The sequence below is a fragment of the Budorcas taxicolor genome, chromosome 4 (genome assembly GCF_023091745.1).
Source record: "Budorcas taxicolor isolate Tak-1 chromosome 4, Takin1.1, whole genome shotgun sequence".
NCBI classification, from domain to species: Eukaryota; Metazoa; Chordata; class Mammalia; order Artiodactyla; family Bovidae; genus Budorcas; species Budorcas taxicolor.
In genome coordinates, this window is record NC_068913.1 from 93,946,017 (window position 1) to 93,968,155 (window position 22,139).

The window sequence follows — 22,139 nt, forward strand, 5'->3', positions numbered from 1 at the left end:
AGTGTCTCTTTTAACTGCTAAGCAGTTTAGTGCCTCTCTGGTCTGTTTTTTCCATTACAAAAATGAATTATTTCGTTTAGGAACTTAAAAGTAGAAGATTTACTAATGATAGGCCCATTTCAGATTTACGTTGTTCATTCATTCTTACCATCACCTCTAATCCATGGATCTGAATTATAGTAGTGTCTTTGTAAAAACATAGATACATATTTTCTTAACTTTTAGAAATTTACCTTTCATATATTTTGCACTTTAATTCACAGATATTCCTAAACTGGTTTTTATTCTTCACTTGGAAGGGGGGGATGTAATTGCCTCTTAACATCTACTTTTTAACGGCTCTCAAATACGTAAAGACCGTATTTTGCAGTGCGGTGTGGGATGACTCCAGTCAGCTTGTGTAGCAGGAGCTCTCCTAGATCAATGAGTTGATTCAGGAGTCAGGACGATGGTAGTGGAAAGGGTCATTTCTCCACCATCGCTGAGGGAGAGAAGGCTCGGGGGGTTTTCACCTCACACCACTCATTTGTACAATGTTAATTTCTCAAAGGAGAGAGGAGCAAAGAAAAGGGATGAAGAAAACATGCTTATGCCTACAGCCAGCATTTATACATTGTGTGTTGGAACATAGAGAAAGAAAAAAGTCCTCTGAATCCCCAAAAGGCAAGCAAATTATTATAATGAAATGTTTAATGTATATTTTAGCTAGGATTATTAGTATTAGAGTGGTCAAATTTATAATATGATGTGGATGGATTATTTTTAACATGCTGATAACTTTTTAATGCATGTCTTGGATAATTCATGTGCACAGTATATTTACTCCTATTTTATAGAACTGTAAAAGGACAGCAGCATAGTAAAGGGATGTAGGCTGAGAATCGGAAGGCTCTCAGATGCCCACTGAGATGGTGTCACTCTGTTTCTTTAGACATCTCATTTCACAGTTTTCAGGGTTTCTCTCTGGGTCTGTCTTCATCTGTATATGGAGGTTTGCAGATTAGTTTATCTCTATGGACTCTTTTTGCTCAAATTCTATGACTCAGTCAGTTATTACTTTTGTTTTCATCCAACCACCCACAGGACCCCTGGGAACACTGAGAATGCAATCAGTCAGCTACCCAATAAATATTTATTGAGTGCCTACTAAGTGTTTGGCTCTTTTTTTGGACCAATAGGGAATATGATCTGGTTGGGAAGACAAGATATGAACACAAAGCAAGATAATAATCTGCAGCAGTAAAAGATAAGTGCCAAATGAATGGCCCAGCCAAAGGAATTGAGATGAGGGACTGCAGCGCTTGACTGCTTGGATTAAAGCAGAAGATTGAAAGACTTCATAGAATAAGGTTAGAGAGGTATATGCGAGCTTTGTTGTAGAATGCTTCTTTACCTGCAGTTTGTAGCAATGTAGTCAAAAAGAGAACTGGATTTAAAATTTTTAAAAATCTAGCTTCTAGTTTTGATTGCCACTTACTAATATACTAACAGGATTACCTGTAGCAAGCCTGAAACTGATTACTTTTTTTTTTTTTTTTTAAGAAATACATACTTACCACCTTTCTCTTGCTATGGAAAGATTAGGTTGTGTGCCAAGTCATTCAATTATGTCTGACTCTTCGCAAATCTATGGACTTAAGCCCTCCAGGCCTCTCCGTCCATGGGATTCTTCAGGCAAGAATACTGGAGTGGGTTGCTGTTTCCTCCTCCAGGGAGGTCTTCTGACCCATGTCTCCTGCATTGGCAGGCCAATACTTTACCACTGAGCCACCTGGGAAGCCCATACGATTAGGGCTTAATTCGCGATTAATGTGTGTTTAAAAGCGTGGCCTGTAGCAGATACCCAGTAGATGGTCATTAAATCTGAAATCATTCTTGGAAAAGTTCAAACAAGTTTTTTGTGGTTGTGGTAGATTGGAGCATGAAGATTAAGAGGATTCAATTGAAAGTGATCAGGATTGGAAAACTTTGCAAGGAGACCAGATTTGGGAGTGGGTGAGGGAGGTGGACGTGGACAGGTAAGTTAGAAAGAGCAGGATAGAAAACAGTCATGGGAGAAACACTGGAGACTTGAGTTCAAAGTTTGGACAACTAATTTTATCTGGGAATGAATACAGATGTCAGCTTTAGGTGACTGGGAATCTAATGGTCCCACAATTAGAGATGTTAGGGAAATGAGCTGATTTAGTAGATTTGAGAAAAGCTTAATCTGGGAAGTGAGTTTTATTTTTGAAATGCTGAGTTTTACATGGTGATGAGTCATGCAAATTCACATGTCCTGCAAATAGTTTGAAATGTAAATGTATGGCATATTTAGCAATGAGTGGACCAGTTTGGATATGAAATGCATATTTGTTAGACAGCTTGCTTATTTCAAGCTAGATCCTTGATTTAATTGATTATCTTAGTTGTCTTTGTGGGATCTAATTGTCTCCTGGGAAGGAAACGTGGTTGTCCAGTAGAGGAAGTGTCACTTTGGGTATGTACCCCATGTTCTGTCCTGCAGGAAAAGGGAGATTCAGCTTAATCCATGAAGCTTCTATGAAACAGACATTATTATTATGAGAGGTGGAGACTGGGGTAATATTTGAAGGTGGAATTATTTCATTGCTCCTTACACTTAATATGCCTCTCGTACCTCAACCAAGGTTCATCACTGGACTAATAACCTCCTCTGATGTTTTGCTGACTTGAAAGTACAGCAGTACTCAGAGAAGAGCTGGCATAATAGAGTATAATACCACAGTTTTTCTTGTCTTATAAAGCCATAACCAGGATATTGCTGAATAAATGGAGCTATCATATAAGAGGTGGCAATAAGATTACAGTACTGCAGAAATCCTGGGGGCAGAATAAAATTGTCTATTTAGTAAGCATAACCATTGGGTGTTATGCCTTTTCCCTTGCCTTTTTAAAATTGTTTTGACCCATATTTCCAGCACTGTTCTCTCCCCTAGCCAGAGTTAAGAAGTGAATTAGGTGTTTAATTCTCCTGCTTCCAAGTAGGGTTCTGTCTTCTTTCCTGTCCATTGGTGTTTCAGGAGATGAGGTTAGGTGAGCCCTCATGCAGGGCTCGAGTGGGAATAAGGTAATGAGGACATTAGGGCTCAGGCACATAGTGGAGAAGAAAAATGGCTGTTCTTGGAAGGCTGAATGAGAAGTCACACCTTCATCACCCACATTTTTACGCCCTGGTCCCTAGATATCTTTGCTTTTCTTCCTTTTCTTCCCAAACTGAAGAGCGCTCTTGGTGTGCAGTGGGTCGTGGCCCCTGATGCTGCTTAGGCTTTTGCCCATGTCCAGGGGTAAGCCTACTATTGACACTGAGGGTTGGATGGATGTCTGTGTTGAGGATTCAAGGATTTATTTGTCTTGAATATTGTCTTTATTTATTGTGAAGCAGTCGTTTTTTCATGGAATGATTCCCTTTCCCCTTTCTCTTTCATCTCCACTCTTCCCTCCCTTCTTCCTTTCATTTCTTTGTTTCTGCAAATCTTGTTTGTAGATCTCCTTGGATTTCATTTTAATCATGCATCCTTCTGGATTCTTCCAGCTGGGCTAAATCCGTATCAGTCTTCATTGTTTTCTTTCCACATCACCTTCCCTACAAAGGAAGAATGATTAGGATTTATGAAAGTACAAAAATAGAGTCCTTGATCCTAAGAAGTCTTGATTTTTGTATCTCCAGTCCAATCTCTAGAAAATGCTCTCACTGGTAGAACAGTTCTGTTTAGAACCTGTATATATTCGGAATTAATTCTCATTAAATACGAACTACTTATTGAGGGTGTTTTGTTTGAAAGGGTCCTTTTTTATATTAGTGTATAGCCAATAATTGGAGAAGGAAATGGCAACTGACTCCAGTATTCTTGCTTGGGAAATCCCATGGACAGAGGAGCCTGGCAGGCTACAGTCCCTGAGGCACAAAGAGTCAGACATGACTTAGTGACAAAAAGTCAGACATGACTTAGTGACTAAACAGCCATAGCCAATAATGTTGTCATAGCTTCAGGTGGAGAGCAAAAGGACTCAGGCATACATATGTTACATGTACAGATAATGCATGTATCCATTTTCCCCCAAACTCCCCTCCCATCCAGGCTGCATTGAGCAGAGTTCCCTGTGCTGTATCGCAGGTCCGTGTTGGTTATCCATTTTAAATATAGCAGTGTGGACATGTGAATCCCAAACTCCCTAACTCCCCCTTTTCCCCATCCTTTTTTTGTTTGATTAGCTTCTAAAGCTACTCAGATCAGTCCATTCTATACCTCCCTGCTCTTGAGTCCAGCTTCCTGAGGTCCTGCTGCTTTGTGGATCATGCCATGTTTCATGTTCATTACCACAGCTGGCCTGGTGGGTTGACAAAAGCAGTCACCTTTGGCTCTGTGTCTGGAGTGAATACATCCTGCCCTGAGACACTCGGTACCGAATGCCATGCTTGATAATAACTTTTTCCTCCTTCATTTCACTGTAGTTTCTAAAGCTGCTTCCTTTTTGTTTTTGATCTATGTTACAAGTTCTGGGAAAGTCCCTAGCCATCGTTCAGACCCTCTGGTGACTATCCCGGTGACAGGACTTGTTAAACAGAAAAGGGAACCATGAAGAGTAAAAAGATCCAAAAAATCTATTTTAGTTATTTTTAGAATTGCATTAGTTCAAGGGTTGAGTGAAAAAATAGGGAAGACGGTGGGGGAGAGATTTGGGGCACATACAAAGGAGGTGTGCCACCTCAGATGTTTCTAATTACCAATGCTTCTAAAACAGAGTCTCCTGTCTACATGCGCTGCTTGGTCATGCGGGAAGTGCCTCCTGGATATATTTTAAGGGAAAAAAAAAATCGGAGTGTCATTGTCTCAGATTCTTAGGAACTCAATCTGAAATCAGAGGATAAAAGACAGTTTAGACGCTAGATGGGACAGGCATAGCACAACCCCTTGTAGACAGTGTTGTACTGGCCTCCCCCTTGTAGACAGCACTGTACTGGCTTACGGCAGCTCCTTGTTGCTCTGTTGGGCTTTTTCCTAGTTTGAGGCCTGGGGGAGAAACCACAGTCAGTAAAGATCCTTATTCATGGCCCATTGTCTGTAGATCCCTCTCACCCAGAATTTCACTCTCAACCTTTACAGTCTTATTTTGCGAGTCTATAAAAGTCAAGTCTGTCTCAAGCCTGAAATTCTGGTGTGCATATTAGAGGTCTGAGTATGAACTCATGGAAAAGGTTGGAGGGGAGCCTGACCTTGGGGCCTGTTGGCCATTAATCATCCCCCCACTCCCACCTTCTTCACCCTTTTAGACTGAAAAGCCCATGTTTTCTGTGTATATGAGCCAAGGTGGCCCTCGTACTCTGAAGAAAAGCACTCTGTCCAGTGCTTGCTTCCTGCCTCATTACCCAGTCTTAGGGTGATCTCTCCCTCCTTCCTGGTCTCTAACCTATTTGCAAAGAAGGACATTAGCTGCCCCTTGCACTCCATAGGTTCCCTGTGGTTCAGCCCCACAGCGCTGAGGTATGAGATGAGCCATCTGATATATTAGAAATAAACTGGTGAGCCCTGTCAGCCAGGACGCTTCATCTCAGAGCTTGTGAGGGAGCGCATCCTTGTGGTGAAGCTCCAGCCAGTGTGGAAGGAAGTGGAGTCAGTTTCCCAGCTTAAGATACTGGAGCTTTTATGGGTCGCGGGTGACAAAGGCCCTGTCTATATGCCTCATGCCTTGTTGGATCATATTCTCACAATATATAGCCATGGGGTACATTGTACGCTCAGTTTATGAAATTCGACCCATGGGACCTTGAAGTTATTGTAGAAAAATCATATGGGGAGTGCATGCATGTGTGTGGGTGGAAGCACACACGTGAGACGGTGCCTCTTCTAGAGGTGATGTGACTGTTATACATGAATTGAGCTGTGGTCTTTCAACCGTTTCCTTTAGCCTTGACTCCATAATACAGTGAAAGCATTTCTTTATGGGCTTACTTTATTCTGAATATGTGTCCACGTGTTCATTTGCCTCAAGGAAATACTCTGCTTTTTAATCTCCATGGACACCTCAGTGACTGATAAAATGTTGATGGTTTTTAAGTGGAAAATGTTAAGCTCAAATAGCTAGATAGAGATCTATGAGCCAGAGCCATTGAGAATTATCTGTTATCCTTACTCAGATGGAGAATGAAGTGTGTTTGTATGTGTGTGTGTAATGGTATTATGCCTTATGTGCACTCTTGAAATTTACTTATCCGTTTACCCTAGCTTCTCTTTTGACCAGTAGCATATACCCTTTAAATTAGCTGTACCATGTGCTGTGCTTAGTCGTTTGGTCGTGTCTGACTCTTTGCAACCCTATGGACTGTAGCCCGCCAGGCTCCTCTGTCCATGGCAACTAGGACCAAATCGTGGAAGTCAAAGAAGGTGTAAGTGAGACGCTGTATGTGTATGCAGAGAAGATTATTCATGTAAGTAAAAGTATTAAGGATAGTGGAAGGCAGGCTTCTCACAGTCAGAAGGGATGTACAGATAAGGAAAGGAAGAGAACTGCATGTGCCCTGAAGCGTTGGATGGGGTTGTAGTACCTTTGTGAACTCATGGTGTGCTAAAAAGGTGATGCCAAGACAGGATGAAATAGACAAGAGGTTAATTGGGGGAAACAGAGAAAATGGGAAGGGAGCTGGCGGAGGCTGTGAATGCTTAGCCTCTGTGGAAAAGGGAAGGATAGAAGGTTGAACTGGAAACATCTAATCGGGCTGGGCAGTCCTGGGAGTTCCAGCGAAGGTGAGGGGGCGTGCTCAAAGCCGCAGCTCCCTTTCAGAGCACGGCCAGGTCTCTGAGCAGCAGGCCGGTTGTAGTGTCTCCACTGCACTCACTCATTGGCTGGAAGCAGCTGGGGGGAAGCGTAGCTTTGGCGGAAACAGCGATGGGTTTCAGAGCACAGCAGCTGGGGCTGTCAGTCAGTTATGCTTCCTGCAGTCAGAGATCCGAGAGGCACGTTTTCATGACTGCCACACATGGTTTTCAATGGTTATAGATACAGAAATAAGTGTATGGAGATAAAAATGTAAATGTGGACTATTTGGATAAATGGCTGATTTCAGAGCTGCAGAAAACAGTGGAAGATGAGCCTGGAACACACTGTGGCCTGAAAGCAAGGAAGTGCTCAAAGGATGACAGGACACAGGAGCCAGCTTGACCCGGCTCCCAATGGCCAAATTGGGAATAATTTCAGCATCAGAAAAAATAACAATTGTAATGGATTATATGGCTCTTTAGATAAAATATTTTGTGACCATAAACCTCTACAAATCAGTAAATGAATAACTTGGGAGTTTAAAAGCTACATAGTTTTTCAATACCTGTTATAAAGAGGAAGAGAGTAACTTCATAGTGGAGAAGCCTGGTAGACACTGCCTGAATCAAGTGATCAAAATTAACATTATCAGTAAATTACACGTCATTTCAAAGGAGGCCACGGGAACAACATGGCATCACTTCTGTGATATTCCTGCCAAAGATTCATAACTTGCCGCTGATCACAGAGACATCAGACAGTCCAAAATTACTGGCCTGTACTTGTGAGAAGTTTCAGGACTGTGGTAGACTAAGAAAGATTGAACTTCTCCAGACTGAGGACACAGGATAACAAAATGCAAAATCTGATTCTGCTCTAGATCCGCTTTCCCCTAAGTTCTCTATTGGAACAGTTGACAAAATTTGAGTAGGGTTGTATGTTAGATGGCAATAATGTGTCCACATCGATATCTTGGTTCAAGTCATTATTTACTGACTATGTCGAAAAATATGCTGATTTGTCAGAAATATACATTAACGGTTTGGGGGATGATGGTGTAAACAGGTCATTTGCTCTCAAATGAAAGAGAGATTGGCGTGTTCTTTGTTATTGTATGTACAGTTTTTCTGTAAGATTGTTTTAAAATTATCCCCTCCTTCCCCTACTTTTAAGTAATCTAGTTAGTTTTAGTCAGTTGTCTGACCTTCTCTGTATATATTATTGCTTCCAATCTTAGGTTTGGGGTGTAGGGATTGGGGAAGGCAGGCAAAAGTGTGATCAAGTAATTATTGTGAGTGAAATCTACATTTCAAAAATCCTATGCTCATATATGGGCACAGCATACCTTTTCCAGATTGGCAGAATACAGTACCCCATGGTTTCAAAAGTATCTTATAATGAGAAAGTAGATGCTTTTTACAACCTGCTTGCTGTGGAAACGAGTGGGCAGGGAGGATGTAGGTACATGGAGATCTTTTGAGAAAGCTCAAGTGACCCATGTTGCTTCTGTTTTTCTCAGGAACATCTGATCCTGCATGGTGGAAACAGTTCACTTCCCATATAACCTAAAATTCTCCTTGAGCTTGGAGAAGCATTTCAAGTCCAGCACTTGCTCTTTCTGTTTCCAGCTGATACAGAGAGAGATGATTTCCTGTTAGACTTTCAAGACTGTTAGGTCCCTTTTTGTATGCTGATTGTGAATTACCCATTCGAGCCAGACATGTGTAATTGGAGTAGAATTACTGATACACGCAAGAAAGCAGAATTTATAAATTTGTCTAAAGCAGCATAATGTCATGGCACATAATTTAATGTTCTCTTTCCTTACTGGGCAACTAATCAGTACACCAGTGTCGAGTTCTGAGGCATCTTTGGCCAGAGGGAAATCTCCTGACCTTTCATTAGTGGCCCAAAGAAATGAATGAGAGAGTCAAGTACACGGATCTCGGCTAATTCCATTTTATTTGTCTCCCTTTCATTCTCTTTAAATACAAGTCTTAGATAATGGGGAGGAGAATGACAAAAGCTGGGAAGACATGTTGAAAGCTTTTGTTCTTAATTCTATGCTGGGCAAGCTTAGCTAATAAACGCTTAGGATAAGAATGTTCCAGCAATGTATTTCTTATACTTGGCTACAAAGCAAGAAAGACATAGCCCTTGCCCTCTTCGACCTTATCAGTTTGAGTTGGAAGATGGGTGATGAATTAATTGTAATATGGCGTGATTTCACAGGGGAACACATACCAAGATGAAAATGCACGCGGTATGATTCTCACACACCTGGCTCATGGGCGGGGCCCTGTAGTCATATCTGTCATTGTTTCCTGTGTTTTTACCTTCGTGCCTCTGAGCACTAACATTGCAGCCGTTCTCCAGGAAAAGTCTGTGTTTAGGGAAAAGAAGCTAAGAAAACATGGATTGCACTGAAGCTTTGGAGAGAAGGGACTGGAGGTGATGGGCAGGTCATGGAGTTTAGAATCTGAGGCCCTAACTGGTTTGCAGATATTTGCTGGCAGGATCCAGAGGGTGAGAAGCCCGCAGGAGAGAAAAGGGTTGTGTCCTTGGTTCTGCTGGACACGCAGGAACTCAGTTCAATACTGTGAATTGATTGGAGCAGCATTAGCCAGGATGGATCATTAAACATTTGCACTGTTTTGCTTTGTATTCTCCAGCTTTTCATATAGAAGCTTATTTGTGTGGATTTTTCCCTCGCCTGCTCTGTCATTCCAGCTTTCTGTTCCAGACCCCACATATCGACTGTAAAATGTCAATACTTTGTTATTCCAAACACAGTACCAAACATGTCTTTGTTGTTCTGGCATTTCCGATCACTAAGCCCTCACAACCTGTTGCAGGTGGGCGTGTCCCAGCCGTCCCTCTGGCCTCTTGGTGGGCAGAGCCTCTCTCCTGCCCTCTTGGGTCTTGGGTGAGACCCTTAGTTAAATTCTCCCCATCTACAGCTGCTAACTTGGGGCTGCTGGCATTCTCCACCCTGCCAAACCCAGCTCAGTGATGACAGCGTTTGCCAGCACGCTTATGTGGTGACTCAGGAGACAGGGTGGCCAGCAAAGCAGCCTCTTTGTGGGAGTGGATTTTGAGAAGTGCTAATTCCGTGGCAGTTTGGAGATATTAATATCGTGCTGGCAGTAGATAAACAGGCAGCAGAGGGGCACATAATGAGAAGAGAATCAGCCGCAGCATCTTTTCCTTCTTCGCCTCCCTGCACATATTCCCCCCTCTCTTTTTCTTTTTTCTTTTTTTCTTTTAAAGTAAATCCCTGGGCCTCGATGAAGAGAACCCTTAAGTGGCTTGAGCATGCCCGTAGACTGGTTTAGCCCAGCTCACGGCATCCCCATAGGCTGGGAGTCGGAGAGCACCAGAGTGCTGAGAGTTAACTGCCTTCCCCAGCAACACTAAATCATAGCATATGGTACAGTAGCCTATTCCTTACCATCCCTCCTCCCTAAAGGGCAGCTCACCAGATGGTCTGAGTGGGTCCTCTGGTGTAGTTATGACAGACACAAAGAAAGACGTAACCGCCGCTCTCCCCCAGTGATACCGTGCCTCTTGTCTTGCAGTTACTTGCTACAGGTAACTTTTGAAAATCTGTTTCTGCAGTTTCACTTTTGCCCATCGAAGTTCCCTTTTCCGGTTGAGGAGGAACTAGGCGAAAACGCTTCATTAGCTGTCCGAGCATCATTTCCAGTGTACTCTTCTGAGTAGATGAAAGTCGCTTACAGTGGCCCCGCTGTCTTATTCTAGTGAAGAGACTGTGCAGCACGTTGAAGTTTTGTTTTTTTTTTAAAGCAGGGTTCTAATCTGAATATTCTGTGGTCCTAAAAGGACTGTAGGGAGTATTGCTTCAAAACTGGTCATCTGCGATTTTCTACTTTTTTACTTTGTTCCCTCGCTCATGCCGTTTTTAATGAAGATGTTTCATCCTACCCCAGCACCACCCCTCTGCCACCCCACAATTCTCTTAACCTCACCTCACCCAGGCCTGCTTGGAGTCAGCGGAGAGTCAGTGTCCAGGGTTCTAATGAGAAAAGACACACTCTTGAGTGTTCCATGAAACCAGCATTTCTAAGTTTGCCAAACTGGAGCACAGTATTTTCTAGTTCCAGTATAGGCTAGAAAAGAGATTTGGGGAAATTTAGGTCATGCTTTTATGTGCTTTGTTTTTTATCTGTGTGCCTGGTATTTTAGAGCAGACTTTTCTTGAGGGTAGTGACTTGTTTATACCATTCTGTAAATAGCCCTGCCTAATGTGGGCTTTTTACAGATATTTTCTGCCAGGTTTTATGTACGGATTGATATAGCATCTGACTGTACTAACCAGAAAAAAAATGCTGAGCCAGGGGACTTGGTTATTCCCCCTTTTTGTTTGGATTTCTAGCTTAGCAACTCATTGGTCTTGAACTCCCTCCCTCTGCCGGGATGCCTTAAGACCTCCAGGTGCTAACTGTTGTTATTGCTGTTGACTGAGCCCCATATGCACCTTGAGTGCTCACTGACCTATCTTTTCTGTTTCAGAAACATTGCCGAGGCCCTTGTCAGCAAAGGTCTAGCCACGGTGATCAGATACCGGCAGGATGATGATCAGCGGTCCTCTCACTATGATGAACTGCTCGCCGCCGAGGCCAGGTGAGATGCCTAATTATTAAAGTGAATGCCTTGGGTCCCCCAGCTTCACTTTATTCTTTCCCACTCCCCTGCCTGCCCCTGAGCAGAATGTGATGGAAAGCAACATTCTGAGAAAGCCCATATTCTTTTATGATTGTAGCTTTTCCTCTTCAAGATAAAAGGGGCCTCACTTCATACTTGCAATCTAACCCAGGTTAAGCACGCTGGGGCCTCTGTTTTTTAAAATTTGCAAAATTTAGGCATATATTAGACGTAATCTTCCCAGAAGATGTTGTAAAATAAACAGATGAGTAAATACGATGTGGAATATTTTTATCTCCACCATCCTTTCCTTCCCAGGAACAAACTGTGGAGCTCGGCTTACTGTGCAGGACGTTTGCCTCGGGTTCATCCCTCCAGGGGCCTCTGCTCCCCAGCCCCTCCCACTTACCACCTCTAGACCTTTCATCATGTACAAAGGAAATGAAAACATTTATTAGGGAATGAGTTTGGGTGTCACACTTCTGACAGCTGGCAGGAGAGCATTTGTGAGAAGCCCCGTGACATTTTCCTTTTGTCCTCCATCCCTGTGGCTGATTGCCCCAAGGACACGCATGCTGCTCAGCAGTATTTCTTAGCAGGGACCTTTCTCAGGGCTCTTTCTCATGGGGCCTTCTGTCACCAGACGGGACTGGGAGCAGAATAATTCTTCTAGCCTTCCCTGGAAACGGCAAGAGCTCAGTGACCATTGCTGGATCCCTGCTCTGATCCAGAGCTCAGCAGACTGCTGCACTCTACCAGGATATACCCATTGTTTCAGAGCGGCTTCAGATACTTGTCTCATGCAGACACTTTGCTGTGACCTAGGGGTTTGTCCAGAAGTTTGTTAGTTGCCAGCCTGTGCTCCACAGTTCATGGAGGAATGAGTTTGAGCCCGTGTTATCTGTGACTCAGATTTCGTCCCTGACATCACTTCTCTTGCTCTTTGGCCCAGAACATTGACCTGATAGGAGACAGTTACCTCTCAACACCATGTCACATTCTGATGAATAGGGCATCTGTAGGATGTCACACGACGTCAGCCAAGAGAACAGCCTGTCGCATTGCTATGGCTTTTTGGATTCTTTTCTTGTGGGATTTTCCCTGGAGGACCTGCCTAAGACTTCATTCTTAAGCACAAAGTTTGGTGTCTTTGGTTGTTGAATGTCTAGTGTAAAATAATACCACATGGATTTCCCTGGTGGTCCAGTAGCTGTGACTCTGCTCCAATGCAGGGGGGCCCACGTTCAATCCCTGGTCAGGGGAGCTAGATCCCACATGCTATAACTAAGACCCAGCGCAACCAAATAAACACATTAAAATATTAAAACATAATAATACAATGTGTAGCCCATAACTGATGTTTCTCTTTAATCCTCCCTCACATCTTAGGCTTCTCTCCCTGCCTATACTATCATTAAGCCGATGGGTTGAAAGGACCCATAGCGGGAAATGCAGCTCCACACTTCAAGTACTTTTGATGATCTCGCTATTCTGGGAAATGGGCAATGATTAGACTGTTCTTTATGTGGGACTCGGGGGTGGGTTCTTGCTGGGCACGCTCAGTTGGTCTGACGGTATCCGAAGAAGCAGTCTTGCCTTGCCAGTTTAGCGGGAGCCCTTAGCCATTCCATGGGATCTTGAGTCCCATTTTCCGCTCTGCCTTCTCTCCGCCACTAGTGAATGTTTAACTCTGACAGGCATGTGAGCATGAAAATAATTTGCCTAGCTGCTCCGGAAAGTGAGGCCACAGCAAGCTCTTATTATGCTGTCGGAAGTAGCTGTGTTGTGCTCTAATGTTTAATGAGTATGCAGAGTTGGTGAAATTTTTTAGGTTTTAAGAAGAAAACAGTCCCGTTCTCATTTTGAGCTGATGGAATGTAACAAGATGCTTGCCTGTTAAAGCAGTGAGCTGCCTAGAGATAATTGTGTTGAGCCACCGATTTCAGACTGATGGTGGAAAAACTGGCTTTGGGGCCACGGCCCTGTGGCAGGTTGACTAAACAGAGAGCTATCAAGTGATTCCCCTGGCCGGTGAGGCACCGCCATGAGGCAGTACATACCTCACGACGCGCTAGAAGTGGCCCGTGTGACCTGCAAGTGAGCCCTCCTCGGGAGCAGTGCTGTCCACGAGCCCCAGGAAGGTGGCTCCACATCGTCTTCTAGATGCCAGCCCCAGCGAGAAAGACAGGAACACCTGCCAGAAAGGAATGGTGGCACCTCTTTCCTCAACGCTGCTTTATCTTAAGTTGCCCTCATTTGCACTCCAGCCCCTAGGAGACATTCCCTGTGTCACCTCAGCACTTCCGTGTTCATGTCATGTTATGACATGTCAGAGCACTTTGTGCTTGCTGCCTCTGCCCCTTACCCTGCCCTTCTCATGAATGTGATCTGAGTTCAACTCTGAGTTCACCTATCTATGTAATTCCCCTGGATAGATAAGCTGTATTTTTTTTTTTCCCACAATTTTCGGCCTGGTAATTTTATGTCCCTGTCCATGTGGTTCCTCCACCTCCCAGCTGAGTGTCCTCTGCAGATTTCATTAGTAAGTTGTTCACTCCGTTCCTTGGCCCTGAATAGAACCCCTAAACAAGAATGGCTTTGCTGTTGACTCCCAGTCTTTCACTGCCTGGACTGTCACTTAACTGTCTTTTGTTTATCATCCTGCAGTCCCTTTTTAATCTTCAGTGATTGTGTACTGAACCACGCCAATTTGAATTAATTTCCCAAGTTAAATTTCTGGAGGTACTGTATCTAATGCTTTAGCGAAGGGCGAATGAATAACATCTGCTGTGTTCAGGGCAAGTCACTCATCTTGGAACTCTTTGAATGAGTAATAAGTGGGTGAAGGTAACATGGCAAGGCCAGCAGTCATCTTGAGTCACCCAAGGATGGTGATTCCGAGAGACTTCTCTGTCCCTGAGCCCCAGATCCCCATTTTCTTCTCTCGTTGTCACTAGTGGTCTTGGCCATGGTGCCCAATGCTCTCTTAGCTTCCCGGAGCGCTGCTCAGCCATTAATCCTTTTAGAGAAATGTTGTAAGCTTTGGGGAAAGGGCAGCCTGTTAACTTGGCTGTTAACTCTTTGGGTCAGCACAGCTGCCTGCACAGGAGCTGATGAGCCCTGCCGCCCCTGCTTCTTCTGTGAGGGGCTATGATCTGCCGACCTTTCTCAGATCCTCTGATGGGAGCTCAGGGAATGACTCATCAGGTACACGTCGGGAGAGCGGGTGAGACAGAAGAGGAAGAAGAATGCCAATTTGCAGCTCCCTATGCTTTCAAGCATATCCACCTGCCTGCCAGAAACGAGCTCACCGTACCCTCCACAGCTCTGTTCTGTGTGCGCCCGACCCTTTGCCATGCCTTCATTCAAATGGCACTTTGCTTTTGGGAAACCCTCAACACGCCTCAAACACAGGACGCATCTTGAGAAAGCCACATCTTTTTTTGTTTAAAGGACAAATGAATCCCTCGTTCCCGGCAGGCGGCCTTCCTTTCTAGTTCACTTGTCTATCATTGGTTGCCTCTTCCCTCCTTACCTTGTGTCCCGGCAAGATAAGGGTTTGGCACTATTCTGTGTATTTTGGGGCCTCGCTTCTCTCGTGGGCTCCATTGAAAAGCCCCTGGTTGTGTCCCAGCCTTGAGAGCTGCAGTGTGTGTCCTCGACATTTTTAGTAAAAAGAACTTGGGTACAGCTGACCCGTACGCTGATGACTCTCCTGAACTTGGTGCCCTCTGTCAGGGACATCACATGGTCTCCTTGGCAACTGTGTTGTTCCTTTCTGCATCATTCTAATTTTCCACTCCTATACTGACTTCCCAATACGTCTCATTCTTGTCTGACTTCAGTATTTCTTGCCCAGTGGGCTGGCTACTTTGTCTATCTTGACAAAGTATTTTAAGCTGAAGGCAGGGCTCTGACTCCTGTTGGGAGTCACATATCCTTCCCTAGGTATTTCCAAGATACTGGGTCATTCATTATAGGGACCCTTTGTATTTATAAGGTATTACACAGTCTCTCAAATTCTGTGTGTTTGATATAATACGTGTTGTTTGATTTTAAACAGTACAGAATGTAAGTTCCCCTAGCGTTCTACAGGCCTTCCTGGTGGACTTTTGTCAAACTCATTATGGACACTAAAGATAAGCTGGTAACGTGTGGAATCAAAGCCTGGCTGTGTGCCGTTTTCCTTGGACATCCCAACCTGTAGGATATCATCTGTCTGCATTCTCCTAAAGCTACTTTATATTAAAATGTAATATTTGAAGGTTTCCTGGAAACTTACTCTGTGGTTCATTGCAGGACAACACAGAAGTTGGTTCAGAAGTTGGGGCTTTATTCCTTTAAGGCACCTTTTAATTCTAAGATTTTATGATTTCAAGATAGGCTGTATATATTCAGAAAAGAAATTGATGCCCCAACTTGACAGTGGGAAAGCAATTGTGTTGAACAACCTAGTGTCTGAGCAGATTTAAATGAATTTAGATTCATTCTGGACATACATAATGAGGTTAGGGTTATCTCGGGAGAAGAGAAGAGGGCAGGCTCTTATCTTTTCCTGTTCTCTTCCTTGCCAGCACACTGCAGATTAAGGAAACTGGGGCCTGTCCTCCCTCTTGGTGAAGCAAGCATAAGCCTGCCCTGTCTCAGCGCTGTGTGGACTCCTTGTCCTCCCCAGCCCTGCAGGGAGTCCTGCTTCTGATTGCAACTTTGCTTTTCTTTAAAAACAAAAACAACTAGTGTTCCTGCCTTGCCAACTTTGACATCTCTAGTCTCTCAGCCCTATAAATACCAGTCAGGGAAGGACAGAGGATGGTTGGATGGCATCACCGATTCAATGGCCATCAGTTTGAGCAAACTCCGAGAGATAGTGAAGGACATGGAAGCCTGGCGGGCTGCAGTCCATGGGGTCGCAAAGAGTCAGACACACCTTAGCAACTGGACAGTAACACCATTAAAATCCTATCAACTCTCTCTCGCTTTTGCCCAGTGTGGTTGACAGCACCCTCCCTATTGTGAAGTTCTCCCAGCTTGAACCTCCAGGAAATCTATGTTGGCATTTCTATCACAGACTTTGATTAGAAGGCTAGAAACTTAACTCTTTCCTAGGCCAACACCTGTAGTCATTATTAAGAGGGAAACTGTTTCAATTAAAGATCTCTCTTGGTGATACAGTTACTGAGTCTGCAGTGGGCTTACTGACTTCCAGGTAGCAGTGCTCTTGGGGCAGTGAATTGTAAATGTATTTTGCATTTCTGTTGAAGTACTTCCAATACCACTGGGAGAGAAATGTGCTTGAGCTCCCACTCCTGATTCAGCCAGAGCAGCTCCACTTTTTCCCGCTTGATTTATAGAGGGATTTTCCCACAAAATTTTAATAGGTGGAGGAAAAAAATGCCTTGTGCTTAGACAAACACAAAATGTTTCGATAAGGTATTTCCTATCTGTGCCTTCAATTTAACTGGCATTTTCAGTGCTGGTTATGAATGAAATGTGAAGAATTATTCACCAGCACTTTTTTGCTTTCTATTGCTTTAATTGGAAGAGGTCAGCATTGCTGGCTTGACACAGTTTTGACTTGTGAAATGCCTTGGTATGAAGCAGATTTCATCTTCCTACCAGTCCAGTGAGAAAACTGGTGTTGAGGTTGAGTCTGTTTTTTGAAAATTTGAAACGAATGTATCCTATCCCAGTGTATAGACTGCCTGAGTTAACCAGTTCTCCAAACAAAATAAATTATTCCTCTAGTGGGTACAGTTGTTCAGGCTGGTTTTCTCTCGCACATGACGGGTTTGCATTCATTCCTTTTCTTTGCCATGTTCGTGAGTGTATGCTGGGTCCTAGGCACAGGGGATAATGGTGGTGAAGAAAAAAGATACCAGACTGAAGCTTTACAAAGCATGCAGTCTCGGAGGGACACGCGTTGAATAATTGAATAAGACCTCTGGGGGTTGCTATTTTTCCTATTCTCATTTTCCTACCTGTTTTCTTAGCCCCTCCTCTTTTTTCCCTCTGCATCATTAACACTGCCCTCCTTACATCTTTTTTATTCCTTTTCTCATTTCTATTAAAATTTCCCATGAGGACACCTTCCTGAAACTCATCTCTTCCATCCAACCTCTGTTCTGCTCAGTCGTTTAATGGTACAGCTTTAAATAAACCAAGATTTCACACTTTCAATCTAATGACCTAACCAAGTGAACATTCTCTTTGGATAAAACTAGATCCTACCAAATACTGCTGAAAATCAGAGCTTTGATTTGAAGTTTTTCTCTTCCTTTCCTGTAGCACCAGAGTGCAGGTGGGTTTTTGTAGCCCAGAGTCGTGAAAAGCTGGAGTTGGGTAAATTGTCTGCTGCCCTCTTCACCTAGCTGTGTTACAGGATGCTGGTACAAATTGGACGCCAGCTCAAGAAGGAGATTGGTCTTTCTCTTAAGTAACTGCTTGTTTTTCTCCCGTAACCCCAAATGTGCACACCCCACCAGATTTGGGGCTTGCCTGTAGGTGGCACAGCCAGAGGTTGCTAATGAGATTCAGCACACGTCAGTGTTGGGGGGTTTCACTGTGGGGGAGCAGGGCATATCAGCTCCTGCAAATGGATGTGGTAACAGGAAAATGCATTACAAGAGCGGGTGTGGGGAAGTGATTTGACGATACAGCTGAATGTGGGGAAATTTAGCTTTTCCCTTTCTTCAGAAGAGATGATGCACTCAACATCCAAATAGCAGTAATCAATCTGCATTTAAGGCAGCACAAATGGCCACTTCTGGAGAGCTGTATAATATCTCCATTTCCAAATAATTTTCTCTTTCAGGATATTAAGAGGATCTGTTCACTCTTCATCCTATCTCGCCTCCCCACTCCCAGTTCCAACCTATACGACTCAAGCTGTGACATTCGTCTCAAAGATTAGTGTGAGGGGTTTGGGGTAAAGTCAGAACCCGCGAGCTTTAGCTCCTGTGTGTACACAAGGTATGGGCAGTCAAGTCATGAACTCATAGGAAGAAGTCCTCGTTGCCCAGTCTTTTCTGTAATTGTTAATGTGCGCTGGTTATATTCTTGCAGAGGAAGTTGTTCTTGACTAGCATCTTTAATTAATTGGGTGTTCACTGCCCCTTCCCACCCAGCTGTGACCATTTATCTGCCCACAGCACCTCATCTGTTCTCCACCATTTCATTGCTCTTTTGGCTAAAAGGCTCTTGCTCCTCTCAGATAGCCCCTAAGTATCTGAGGTTTCAAAATAGTTCCAGCATATTTCAAAATACATTTGAAGATTATCATACTGTGAATATAATTTTAATCCCAAGTAAATAAGTTGTAGCAGTAAAGCGATAACATTTGATCCTTGCCATTTTTGAATGTCTCCTAACTTGACTCCCTAAGCCACTGGTTCTCACAGTCTGGTCCTCAGACCAGCAACATCATTTTCACCTGGGAGCTTGTTAGAAATGTGAATTCTCAGGTCTTGCCCACGTCTTCCCACCCTAAACCTATGGAAACAGAAACTGGAATTCAGCCCCAGCCACCTCTTTTCACACGTCCTTCAGGTAATTCTAACACACACTAAAATTTGAGAACCACTGTCCTAAACAATTCTTAACTCATATTTTTTTTTTTTTTAAGAAAAAAATCAAAATTGTGTCCTTTTTTCAGCACATTAATAATTTAGTAGTTGGAATTGTAACCATTAAGCAAAGGTGATAGAGACTGAGCCGGGGACGGGATCAGCTCTGGATCTCTCTGCACGCCTGCCCTAGTGGTGCTTCCCCGGCAGCCACACTTGTTTCTCAGCAAGCCCTGGACTAGCTCTGTATTCCCTTTAACTCCTCTTGCCCCTTCCTCGTGCTCTGCATTTGTGACTCTCTAACCAGATTCCTTCTGAGTAGCCTCTTCCAGCTCTCGGCTAATATAATGTGAGGTCATCTTGAGAGCTGCTGTTCTCACGTGATCCGTGGTATCAGGGGGCAGAGTGGCTGGGGAGCTGAGTCTCTATTACAGACGCCACTCTCCTACTTCTGCTCTAATCCTTGGAAATCTCTCCAGAGGACTGGAGTTCAAATAATTAATCACTGATACATCAATGCCCAGAATTTTATAGCAGGTTGTGAGAGAGAAATTTCCTTCAGAGCTTTCTTTCTTTTGTAGATCTCTTTGCATCTAAGTTTCCTGTAAATTCCCTCATGTGAATGTGATCTTCTACGCTGTCCCCCAGCTCCTCTCCCTTAGCTCTGGGCCCAGAAGTTGAGTAGGCTTACTTCCTATGCCTCTTGCTTCTGGGTCAAGTTCAGAGAGCCAGATCTCTAGTGGATGGCAGCAAATCTTTTCCAGCAGGTCCCTGTAAATGTACTCACACTGGAAAAACCATTTTCTCAGCAGTAAGTCTATTGTGTCTTTTGACTGAGTAAAAGGCATTAAATTTTTCTCTGATGTGTTGTTTTTACAGTAACAAATAGCAGGTGCATTGGAGGAGAAAACAAAAACACATGGTCTGGTGGGGATGTGGATGAGCGAGTAAACAATTGTGAACATCGTGATAAGCATGAAGATCCCAGTGGGCATATAGGATGCGTGGGAACAAGCACCTAAATCGAAGGATTTATCCACAAAGAGAGTCCACAAGCCAAGGCATGCTCTGTCCGGGTTGCCTGGGGAAAGGAGGTGCAAAACAGGAATGGTGCTTCACTGACCCATGACACAGCCGTCCCGGTTGTATGAATTTATTCTAAGAAATAATTAGTAAGATGCCTGACAGTTTAAGAGTTATTCCTTTGGCATTATTTCTAGGGCTGGAAGTATTACACTGGAATACTACAGTCACAGAGATACCCAGCAGTAGACAGTTGTTAAATTATTGGATGTGCATCCATGTTACAGGTTTATGTGCAATGATTAGAAAATGATGTAATAAAACTAACAACACAAGGAAGTGTTCATTTAGTTACTGTTTCTGAGGGGGAAAAGAACAATTGTTAAACTTTGCCCACAGTTTTCTTAAAGTGGGCAGGTGTGGTAAAGAATCTGCCTCCCAGTGCAGGAGACACAAGAGACGCAGGTCTGATCCCTGGGTGGGGAAGATCCCCTGGAGAAGAGAATGGCAGCCCACTCCAGTATTCTTGCTGGAAAATTACATGGACAGGGGAGCCTGGTGGCCTTCAGTCCGTGGAGTCACAAAGTCGGACACAACTGAGCAACAGCGCACACACATACCTGTATGTGTATCAACACTTAAAAATTATGTTAATGGTGCTTTTATCTTGAAATTGAATTATGAATTGTTCTTTCTTGTACTTTTTCTGGCCATGTATTGCCTCTGTGATAAAGACATGAAAAAATTATAAAAACCAGTGTCATTGAGACAGTTTTCCATTGTCATTGCCTCTAATCTTCCCTTTCTGCAGCCTTGTCCCCTCAAGAAGACTTGAGACTGACACGGACCATTTCTACTGGGCGCTACTAGTCCTGTGGCCCTAACCTGGGACAGCATCGTCTGCTCATGTTTTCGTGAATCTAATATTGCGCTGCCTGGTGGTTCTCTTCCACAGAGCTCAGTTTTCCCCTCTTAACCTGAGCACAGCAGATCGCTTGTCACACCTGGCACAACAGAAATACATCTTCATTTCTTTTTACATTAGTTTTAGATGAGGTTGCCCAGAGTTCCTTGTTATTTGCTCTGCTGCCTCATAAGTCCTCCCGCCTCCCCTTGACCGTAGGACTCAATTTCCTCCTTTCCCAACTATGTACGCTCCATCTTTTCTGTCTTATCAGTGATTCTGATTCCATTGACAACGCAGTGGCATCATCTTAGCACACCCGCCCCACCATTGTGTACCTGTGCGCGCTCCGCATCTTATTTTCGGAGTGTCAGGACCTGGTTGCCTCCTCCAGGTGCCAAGAAACCAGTATAAAAAGCTGAAGAAAGTGTTGCTTGCTGCTGTGTTTCACTGCTGTGTTTGTTTCAGTTGAAACTCTGTATTCATCAATGTGAGCTAAAAATACCTTGCAAGATTCTTTAGAAGTTTAGCAAGTTAACTGGCTCTTTGTTCTGTTTTTCCTCCTTTTCTGTTTGAATTCTTTCCCTCTCTCCATAGTTACATACTCTGTACTACCCAGTAGGTGCTTCTGATGGTCCTGCCACTTGGTCCTGTTTTATTGATCATGATAGCTGGGGCTTTGCTCCCATCACTGCCTTTCAGATGGCCAACTGCCTCTTCTAGCTCTCGGGGACCTAAGGAGGGGAACGTGAGGCTTCTGATCTTGATGCCCTTGTGCTTCTGCTCAGAGGACAGGCTTTCAACTCTTCTGTCTTGCCCCACTCCAAGTGGTGAAACCAAGATGCCTGCAACCTGGAGCATATATCTTACCACAAATCTGCACCTCCAGGAAAGCCAACAAGCTCACTCTTCTGTGCTCTGTGCTCACTTTGGCATTATCCAGTCTCCAGTCTGAAATATCTTCACACTCTGTGTTAGTCAGTGGACATTTGTTTAGCTTTACCAGGTGCGCAATAAGTGAACTAGATGACCCTGAGTTTAAGACTATGTGAATATAGCTCTGTATGAAATACTGTAGCAAATATTAAGGCTAGAATTCAAGCCCTCAAAGGGCCCGTAGTTTCTAGCTATAGAAATAAAGTGAATGCATGATGCAGTTCAAAAACACTGCATTGCAATTTGTAACTGGCTGCTCCACTGAGTGATGC

General features: G+C 43.8%; 1 protein-coding gene across 1 annotated transcript in view; it reads left to right on the forward strand.

The window, feature by feature from the left end:
- Positions 1-22,139, forward strand: part of SND1 (staphylococcal nuclease and tudor domain containing 1) — a 419,879-nt gene that overhangs the window by 211,538 nt on the left and 186,202 nt on the right. The window contains exon 13 of the mRNA XM_052638359.1: positions 11,311-11,421. Within this exon, the coding sequence (XP_052494319.1) occupies positions 11,311-11,421 (111 nt within the window). The remainder of the gene's footprint in view (positions 1-11,310; positions 11,422-22,139) is intronic.